The following is an 11,106-nucleotide window of genomic DNA, read 5'->3' on the forward strand; positions in this document are numbered from 1 at the left end:
GTCTGTACTGTTCTCTTGCTATTTTGTAAAACGTTGTCTGTCTGTTAATGTTTTCCTCTTATTTTTAAAATAAAAAAAATTAAATAGCTAGAAATGAACAGATAAACAATAGGGAGAATATAGATGAGTTTTAATTATTTTCAGATTTACATCACATCTTTCCTTGAATGAATTAAAAAATGTCTAGATTTTTAATAATGTACCACCTCCCAAGATCAACATAAGGGAACTGAAGCCAACACCTTGTCTTTCCTCATGAGAGGATTGGGATGTGAAGACCTTTGCTGAAAGGAAAAGAGGAGAGAAAGAACTTCATGGGCAATGCTATAAATTGTGGGTTTTATCACAAGGGGATAGAACACTATTAAAGTGTTTTTAACATTTAACATTTCTTTGGGAATGACTATTACAGAAACAACTTCAAGGATGGTAAAAGAATCAAGAGCCTGTGAGATCATTGCCTGCCCTAGGTCGGAAGAAATGGGCTGCACTGGAGATAGGGAGTTTGGGTGGTGAAAGAATTAAGCATGGGTACATTTTACTTAGCTGAATCATGTTCTGATATTTTTCGTATTTTGCAGGTGTGGTCTGGCTGGTGGCAGTCATCGTAGGTTCACCCATGTGGCATGTGCAACGACTTGAGGTAGATTTGGGTTTGGGGCTGATAATCATATTATTGAAAGGTTTTCCTGCTCTTCTTAATTATAATCATTTTTTTCTTTCAAGAGTGAAACACTTTGTGTGATCTCAGTTACCTCACTAGAAGTCTTTCAAATGGAATAAAATAATTTGTTTTAAGGTTATTTTTTCTTCTGTCTCATCTACTTGTTTAGATACTGTATTTTTACTTTAAAGTAAAACCTTTTTAAAGATCCAAAGTCACTTCTTATATTTTTCTGCAACTTGAGCATGCACCCAGTGTCTTGTTACAAGTTAAGAATTCAATGATTGCTTTGATTTTTCTTTTATGCTTAGGTCACATAAACATTTGTAATAGGCTATTTACTTATCAGTTGATTCTTCTCTGTAAGTCCTTTCTTACTTGCCTCTTATTCACTAACAAATTGGAATCTGAATTGAAGATACAGTAGGGGATCACTTTATCCATTCTCTCTTCCTTTGTGAGATAGGACCAGTAAAGGGAGCAGTGTGTTGGCACAGCCCCTCCTTTGAAATGTCTTGTACTCCAACATGGGTAGTAGTCTTTTTGTTTGTTTGTTTGTTTGCTTGCTTGTTTTTGTTTTGTTTTGTTTTTTGTTTTTCTTCCGGTACCAGGAATCGAACTCATGACCTTGCACTTGCTAGGCAGGCACTTAGCCTCTGAGCTAAATCCCCAGCCCCATGGGTAGTAGTTTTCAAAGAGAGTTGGGGTGCTCACATAGTCCCCCACACAATTTATGCAGCGATATACCCCTTTGTACTTTTAAAAATCAAGATAGGCACATGTGAAACCATACTGGACCTGCCACATCCATCAGCATGGCTATAAAATGAACCCTAGGTAAGATTACATGTAAAAAGTAGCCTTGTAATTTTTATGTCACTGGCATATTGAATGAGCTGAGCTCTGTATATGGGAGCAGAATTCAATTTTTCCTATTCCTTGCTACCTATACAAATGGTATCTAAGAACTACCCAGTCTTTATGATGAAAGATCATGGATGACACCTTGAGCAGACCTTGTAACTCCTCCAGTCATTCCAGTAATCAAATTCCTTGGTTACATTCACTCCAAGAACCACTTTAGTTCTGTTATAAAATATCCAGTCTAATACACAATCACATAAATTCATGCCCTTGATCAAATTAAAACATTACTTTTTCTTCAGCTTGAATTGATTTTAAGTCTAAAATATGAAGGAGCACTATGGTCAGTTTTTTCATTTCCTTGCCTCTTGGTTCTCATTCTCCCCTTGTCCTCACTCCATTCTACTGGCTACTTTTCTCTTCCTTCTGGAACCCATGAGAATCCAGAGAGGAAGAGGCACCTGTCTTCTGGATTGGTGCCCTCTGGGTAAGACTGTGGACCTGGATGTGTTCTTAGCTTCCTAGCTTCCAAGTTCACACTGTTGAGGCTTCAAGTGATTGCCTTCCCCAGTCATTTGCTTGGGAAGACCTTTCAGCTGCTGCGCACAACTTGTACCAACAACACCTTTCTGCAGACACTGCCTCCTCTCCAGGAGAAAACTCACACTGATAGAGTCTCTAATAAATGACTTGATCTAGCTCCCAATTGTGGGGTCCATTTCTGTCCCACAGAAAACAAACAGATCCATTCATTTTCAAAATGAAATTATTTTACCATACACTCAATATATTTTAAACACACAACTCAGTTTGTAGAAAATACATTCTATGTAACGTAATTATACAGAGCTATCCTCCCTGTCAAACAGATGAGTCTAATCAGATTTGCTTCCTGTCAGGAAAAAGTCTGATTTTATTTTTTGAAAGGAGAATGTGTACATTCATGTGCATCCTGTGGCCACCCTCTCACTCTTAAATTCTACTAGTGAGAGTCTGAGAGAGAATGCAAGGAGCCTGAAATTCCCACCATCATAAAACAAAGTACCACCTTCCTCTGCATTTCTCATTAATCGTCTTTTTGCTTTATTCTCTGGGATGTCTCTCAAAAGTGCTATATTTAATCACTTTCAGGGCATGGAAGAAAGATTAACTTAAAATTCTCATCACCTCTACCCCTCCTCATATGAAAATGTGAATTCACAATATCCCAACACTCGTCAAAACACCACTTTTTCTAATGGCAGGGTTTATCTTTAATGAAAATTTATTTAAGACAAGGAAAAGTTCAAGGCTCCATCACGGGTTTATGGTGTCTGGATCAAGGTTTCTTCCCTGACCTCTCTTTGGTGTCCCATGGTAAAGTTTGGATTGGGTGAGAGACACGACTTTTACAATTTTGGAAATAGTCATTATGAAAAAGGAAGTGGGAATGTCAACCCAGCCTGAGATCTCAATTTCAGGCACCATCTTAAGCAGTGGAAGTTTAGAGAAGGTCGTGTCTAGAAATAGAGCATTGGAAATTGGTTGCCATAAATCCACCTATCAGTGTTTACTCGTCCCTAGGGTTACATGAACCAACTTTGAGGCTACCAGACCAGCACAGAGTTTAAGGGTTACATGTCAACCCATATCCATATAGGATTGCTAACCCTTGTAGAGTCTGCTTATGTGGAGTCAGAATGGATTTCACATTTATCACCTACTTGTTGAGAGTTTGAAGCTTCAACTTACTTTTTAATAGGAGCTTTCACATCTAGTTGTATTTGTTAATAACATCTATACCTGAACTTGATTTTTCTTACCTTATCAATTGATGTGGAAGATGGGTGATAAAATTTCTGGAAATGTAGACAAAAATATGTCCAAAATCTAAGTGTTCATCTGAAAAGTTCCAGAATGTCTAAAATGACATGTCTTGATAAAGTCTGTTATTTTTTATAACTATTAAGCATGTGTCTCTTAAAATATGCTTTAAATGTTTAGTTTATTCTTGAAATATGCCCTCTTACAATTTTCTAGTATTGTTAATTTTTTAGAATTTATAAGATGATTCTAGCAGAAATAATATCAAACAAATAAAATTTTAATATTTTTAGATTGGCAATAATTTTAATCCAATTTCTTATTCATCTCAGCATTTAAAATCTAACTGTTGCCTTTTTAATATGTTTCCAAGGAAACTGACAATTATAATATGAAATAATACTAAAAGTATGGCTTTCAGTACCTTCTCCTGGGAATATGTCTAATGACTTTGCAAATCTATTTTTGAACAATTAAATAAACCAAAAATTAATTAATACATTTAATTAGTGTTAAACTAATTAGCATTAATACAAAGTATTTTTCAATGTGTACTTTAGTAATTGTGCTCTTTCAGCTCATTGAAACTGTATGAACAGTGAAAATAAAGTTGACAAAGGTAAAAATGAAAGTAAATAAGCTGTGGACCTCAATTCCATTTAAAATAGAAAAATACACACTCTTAAGAATTTACACATCCTGATGGAAAAACTATGCTTTCCAACAAAATGCTGTATAATAAAAAATGATTGTTATTTAAAATATGTACCTGTGGCAAATTTGAAAGGGCTTAAAAACGCTGCATATTGTAATGATACTGGGCTGCTTCTGGTTTTTGTTGATGCTGACTACTGGCTCTCTTACCTGAATTATCCCTACTGTAAAGATCAAGTACGACTTCCTATATGAAAAAGAACACATCTGTTGCTTGGAAGAGTGGGCCAGCCCAGGGCACCAGAAAATCTACACCACCTTCATCCTTGTCATCCTCTTCCTCCTGCCTCTTATGGTGATGCTTGTCCTGTATAGTAAAATTGGTTATGAACTTTGGATCAAGAAAAGAGTGGAAGATGGTTCAGTGCTTCGAACTATCCATGGAAAAGAAATGTCCAAAATAGCCAGGTCTGTCATGAAATCTTCAGTTCTCCTTAAAATACTTTTAAAGCTGTACTGGAAGGGGCATTTGAGAGAGACACCAGAACCTCTAGGTAATTAGTCAAGGCATCATGTGTAATTCAAATTTAATTACACACGGACTGAACTGAAACCCTCAAGGTTTTATGAGGTTTTATGTGTGACAGAAAGAAAGAGCAAGATCGTCAGTTCTTAAATTAAAGAACTTAGGCTATAGATAGATACACATTTGGAATTTAGAGCACTGCTACATTTTCATCTATATGCAAACGTGACATGATGGCAAGAAGAGCTGTGGGGTGGTGTCAGGACCTGGTGGCGGCTGTCCTCTCCGTCCCTTGCCAGCCATGAGCAGTAGATCTGCACTCTTATTCCCCAGGCGTGTTATCCCCGTATGTCCAAGGGCCCAGTCAAAATCCACCCTTACTTCTTTCCACTTACAGGAGATAGCATGTATGACAACTTCTTGAAACCAGAGCATGCCAATCATTTTAAATTATTATTGATATGTTTCATTTTTACATAAGGGCTACACTGTCTGGTTTTATCCTTTAAGAGAAGTTTTAGAACAAAATTTACAAGTATGGCACTTTTAGTTCATATAATTTGTTGTTTTAGTCTATATCGAGTGATTATTAAACCAAAAACAAGCAATACCTTATGTGGAGAAATCTAGTGATTTGATAGAGTGTATTTATACATACATATCAATTCTTCAAGTGTGTAGTGCCCTCTAGTGCCCAGTTTTTATATAAAGACTCTTTTTCCTGGTGCAAGGGCCAGGGCCTGCTCAGTATCTAGCACTCATTGCTGAGCTGGTTGTCCTGCTTCCTCAAAAGAAAGGGTTACCAGGTGGAAATGGGAGATTATGAGTCTGAACTTTTATAGAGTTAAGGCACCATGCAAATATGTGCATGTCTCACAAATGTAAATCTACTTTATAGTAGTGAAGAAAATTACTTTGAATCACCCAACCATATTATTTAGATATAGTAAAAGATTGCATTTTAGTTCTCTGCTTAGGGCCTTTCTTATTTCATATACATTGATATTTACTATCACAGGCATGAGTGCCTTTCAATATATAGTGAATAAAATGTAGTCACTAGAGTTAGAGTGCCTAAGTTCAAATCCAAATTATACCTCTTATCGGTCAGCTCACTTTGCAAATTATTTGACCTTTTCTGTCCCTCAATTTCTGCATCTGTCCAGTAGCTTGTAGGGAAGCTTAATAACATGATCCAGGCCATATGAAGCATACCACAGAGTGCTAGACCCATGATGAGCACACATCACAGGGATGTTTATGATATGAGGAGTATAAACATGAGGCTCATATCACTGAAAAAAAGTTGATAATAAGCGCATAACCTATCATGAACAACTTTTGAAAAATTATGGTTGAGTGGAGAGGTTCAAGCTTTATCTAATAGCTTTGTTATGAGTGCAACACATTTATTTGCCAAGGGAAAGTTAACTGATACACTGTTTCCTTGTGGGGCAGGAAGAAGAAGCGAGCTGTCATCATGATGGTGACAGTAGTGGCTCTCTTTGCTGTGTGCTGGGCTCCTTTCCACGTTGTTCACATGATGATTGAATATAGTGAGTGTTTGTCATTGTCATTGATAGACTTTCTAGTTCATGTCTTATCAGAATGGTCAACAAATCATTGAAATATATTGCTATTCTCTTGAGTAATCCACTATCAAATACTGAATGTATTTACTTCATGCTTTCAAGATTCCTGGATCAACATGTGGTATGTCATAGTGCGGGACTATGACTAAGTCTTTAGTTATTACAGACAATAAAGAAAAGCTTTCAGATTCATCTCCCATGTTTTCCTTTCTGTGGTCCCTAAGCTATTTGACATGGAGAAAGGGCAATATCATATGAGTCTTCTCTATTTACAACTTGACTTGTACCTTGTGAAATTAATAATTCTTAGGATTTCAGTCAGGCCTTCAGTGTACTTTCTCTGATAACTCAGGACTATGTGGTTCTCAGTAGGATTGTGTTTCTGCAATTCAAGTGAATATTCGAGGGTTAAGGTTGCTTCTAGTTTACATGAAACTTACAGTCATCAAGTTAGAATACTTTGAATCTTCACGCTGAAATGTGTTTGGCAAGAGCCTATGCATGCAGGACAAAACTGTGTACACATGAAGACTCATCACAAAGGTTATTTTCCAGATATCATCAAATGATCTTATTATACCTTTAGCCATTAACACAAATTCAAGTTTTTGGTAAAGACATTAAACAGAATTTTTATTTTATGCTTAATAAAACAAATAAGCATTCTAAAGTATTACTTTGTTTCAGGTAATTTTGAAAAGGAGTATGATGAGGTTACAATCAAGATGATTTTTGCTATAGTGCAAGTAATTGGATTTTCCAACTCCATCTGTAATCCAATTGTCTATGCATTTATGAATGAAAACTTCAAGAAAAACTTTCTGTCTGCAGTTTGCTATTGTATAGTAAAAGAAACCTTGTCACCAGCAAGGAAGCATGGAAACTCGGGAATTACAATGATGCAGAAGAAAGGAAAGCTATCCCGAAGAGAGAACACAGTAGAGGAGACAAAAGGAGAAGCATTCAGTGACGGCAACATTGAAGTCAAGTTGTGTGAACAGGCAGAGGGGAAAAAGAAATCTCAAGCGACATCTGCCCTCTTTAGCTGTGAACTTTCTAAGAATTCAGCTTTAGGCAACTAGCATTAAATGTAACAATGTCTTCATAATTAATATGATTTATCTTATAATCTGAATGTTATTTTCAGCAAAGGTCAAAGAGTTTTAAAATGGCTACAAGAAGGACACAAATCACGTTTTTCCAATTTAAAATGACATTATACGTGAACATATAATTTTTAAAAATTCCTAAACCATCCCTATAGGTTATTAAAATGGAATTTTAGAGACTTTGTATAGAAATCAATGTTCTTGGCTAGCAGTTTTCCCTTGTGCAGTGAATATAATGTGATTTTCTATGTATTGCTAAATTGGATGAAAAACATATTAAAAGTATGTCTGTTTTCTTGACTATTAAGTAAAAAGCTGAATAGTGTGATATAATTCATACTGCACTGTTGAAATGAAATGATAGAATCTTTCACAAGTGAAATCTGTGCCATAATCATGGAATCGAAGACGATGGGGCAGCAGCCAAGTGATGAATTAGACTTTGAGGTAGATGCCTATATTAGAGCTTCTTACAGCCCTCCAGGTTACCATTTCTCAGATGACTTCCAAGTGACTTCAGCTTTTTGTCTCTTTTAACTCCTCATGTGTTCCTGGGCAAACTGGGGACGTTACATTTTCTGTTTCACACAGTCACTGTGAGAGCTTAACAAGGTGTGAGCAGAAATGCACTCTGTGCTCTATAGCATCCTCAGGTCTGCAGTGCTTTGCTGGTTCCTCCTGCTGTGAACGTCCTCTTTCCATTCCTGCTGCCTTCTGAGACTTGCTCTCCATCCCTAGTCCTGTCCGACTTTCCTGTCATGCTTATTTTGCAACTGATTTCTCTAATCAAAAGAAAGAGTTAGGGATTCTCACTTATCGATGGACTGTAATATAATTAGATCAATCTAACATCCTCTATATTTTAAGACCCTTATTTTCACTAGTAGGACTGAATAATTGTTCATATATAAATAACTTTTTTAATGTAGTAAGTAGATGGAGTAATCAACATCAGTCCATAAAGTTTTCCGGTGCCCAAGGCTGATCCCTAGAACTGGGTCAGGAAGAAAAATATAAATCCCCAGCCATATTCCTTCAACCCTCATTTTACTCTCTCTTCAGGCTCCTGACACCCAAGTGTCATGGATCCAGAGGCCACCAGCACAGCCCTCTACCACCTCCCCTTCAACATCTGAGATTTCCAAAGTCCAGCATAGCCTTAGGGCCAAAACTATTTTCTGCCTCCGGTTTTGCAGCACTTATTCTCCTAGTTACATAATAGATAAGAAAAGAAGTCCATCCAAAGGATGATTTGTGATTTAAGGTTTAAGACTGGAAAACCAAAGAACTCAGGTTGTGATAACTCTCAAGTTACAGACCTTTAATTTTGTATGTCATTGAAACATGCATGGAAAAGACAAAACTGAAACAGTGTGTGGGGTTTTTAAAAAGTGCCATTATGACACAGAAAAATAAACAAAGAGAAGAGAATGGGATTGCTTATTTATTTGGTTTGTATGGGTGAGCATCACGTGGGTAATTTATATAAACTGTCTGTATGTGATTCCTGATGACTTTATAACAAAACACTGGTGATCATTAACCATTAAAGCATTACAAGTAAGTCAGATTCACTGATTTTGAGTCTTTTTTCTTAATTAGTAAATATTCACATGACTTTCTAGATTTGATGCACATATGCTCAAAACATGGCAGCAAAATCAGGCAAATCAACAGATATTGAACATGTAATTATTAAAGTTATAGAAATTCAATTCTTGCAAATCTTCAACTGAAAATATTTAGGTATTAGGTAATAACATTTACTGTAAAATTTCTAGACACAATGTAAAAGTTTTTAAAAAATTTTGCCCATATTTGTACTGATGCTATTCTAAGAAACAGAAGTATAGAGCTATGTGTATGTGTGTCTTTTACATGTAAAATCTTTCTGCTCTCTTAAAATTTAAAAGAGAAATGTTGTCCAGTCTGTTACTGGACATTTCCTACTATCAGCTAAAGAAGCTCTGAGTCCAGATACTGGTATAACACAACTTGTGAGTCTATAGATTGTTCACTTTTTGTTTTAGTTACTTTTCTCACTGTTGAGACAGAACGCCCGACACCCAGAGTTAAAGGAGGAAAGGTTTACTTAGCTCACAGTTTGGAGAGGTTTCAGTCCAGCTAGCTTCAAGGCAGGGTTGGGTGGCAGACAAGAGAAACAGTTCATTGTGAGCAGAAGGTAGCAAAGCAACAAGGGACAGTCATAGCTCTTTCCATCCCTTATATCTTCTCCAGGCTACTTAGGGACTCACGACCTTAATTCTAGTGCTCTTGATCCTAGCACTGCACCATGAATCAATTCCAGTGTCACGTACTCTAAAGCCAGCCACCTCTGAAAAAGCCCCACCTATGACCACATGAGACTTTGGGGGAACATCTAGACAGAAGCCAAATAACACCTTGGATTTGCAAAAGGAGCCCTAATTACTGTCATCACTGTCTTCTCCATGACCTCACAGCCCCTTTGGTCTTTTAACTCCTCTGTCCTTGACTTAGTAATCTGCTTTCCTCCTTGCGATTCTCTACTGCAGACTGTTACTCATTATATCTATCTAGTTTTTCTTTACTTGGTTCTTGAACTGAGGATTAAAAAGCTTCCTTTGAACCCAAGAAGCAGGGTTGTGGAGGAGTACAGAAAAATTGACATTCCATTTCTTAACATTTGAAAACATCTATGGAAAATAAAGTTATGGTTCTCAGACTTTTATTTCACTATAGATCATCAGGAAAAGAGAGTTTTGCATCTTTTCCCCATTCTGCCAATGGCTATTTCCCTCCTCTTATAGGTTGGTATGGGTCAGGGCAGCAGCATTGTGCATACTAGCTTGATTAAGATTAATTACTAGTTTCCAAACCAAGAACCCAGCTGTAAACCTCTACTATCTTACTTGAAGACTTATTATAAATTACAATGATCAAGAGAATGATATTGCCCTAAGGATAAATGTTCAGCTAAACACAAAAGAATAGAGTTATCAAATATTAGAATTATCAAATGTTAGAAAGAGATATCAGGTAGCATATATGTACTTATATATATTCAACTTATTTTAACCAACGTGGCAACATAATTCAGTGGTGGAAAGGACAAACTTTCAAACAAATGTTATGGAATAATTGAATATCCAAGTACCAAAAATAGGGCCTTAAACCATATGCTACATAAAAAATTAATTCATAACACCTCATAGATTTAAATTAGATAGAACTAAATCCATTAAACTTATAGAAGAAAACACAGAATAAAATCCTTATACCCTCGTAGGCAAAGCTTTTATAGGGTACTAAAAGCATAAGATTGATAAACCTAACTTAATCAAAATTAATAAATTCTGCTATTTGAAAGACACTTAGAAAAATAAAATACAAGTCATAGTTTGTAAGAAAGTGTGAACAAAACATAACTAGTAAAGAAGACACACCCATTATTTTTACAAAACTTTATTTTACTTTTTGGTGCCAGGGATTGAACTCAGGACCTTGTGCTTACCAGACAGGCACTTATGCTACTGAGCTATATCCCCAGCCTTTTATTTTTTTAAAAAAATTTTATAACTCAATAATAACATTGTCAAGTTATTTGAACAAATAATTCGTTCAAGATACACATATCTCCAGTAAGTGTAAAAAGTTGCCCAATGTTAGTAGTCATAATACATAAGTGTGACAAAATGACTATATCCTACCATTAAAGATTTACCAGAATAGTTAAAAGGTGTTGCCAAGGATGTTGACAACTGGAATTTCCATACACGCTGGTGGGATTATAAAATGATGCAGCCACTTGAGAAGTAATTTATTGGTGAATGAATGGTATGCTTATTCTATAATCCAGGAAGTCTACAACTGGGTATTTTCCCAAGAGAAATTAAAACATATATTCTTACAAAC

The 11,106-nt window shown here is 36.0% G+C and overlaps 1 protein-coding gene across 1 annotated transcript in view; it reads left to right on the plus strand.

Annotated features, from left to right (window-relative positions):
* Positions 1–8,635, plus strand: part of Qrfpr (pyroglutamylated RFamide peptide receptor) — a 52,032-nt gene extending 43,397 nt beyond the window's left edge. Inside the window, exons 3-6 of the mRNA XM_005386788.1 lie at positions 582–643; positions 4,218–4,453; positions 5,970–6,067; positions 6,791–8,635. Coding sequence (XP_005386845.1) covers positions 582–643; positions 4,218–4,453; positions 5,970–6,067; positions 6,791–7,185 — 791 coding nt within the window. The 3' untranslated portion in view covers positions 7,186–8,635. The remainder of the gene's footprint in view (positions 1–581; positions 644–4,217; positions 4,454–5,969; positions 6,068–6,790) is intronic.
* The last annotated feature ends 2,471 nt before the right edge of the window (positions 8,636–11,106 follow it).

This window comes from Chinchilla lanigera, unplaced genomic scaffold (genome assembly GCF_000276665.1).
Source record: "Chinchilla lanigera isolate Chin_1 unplaced genomic scaffold, ChiLan1.0 scaffold00027, whole genome shotgun sequence".
NCBI classification, from domain to species: Eukaryota; Metazoa; Chordata; class Mammalia; order Rodentia; family Chinchillidae; genus Chinchilla; species Chinchilla lanigera.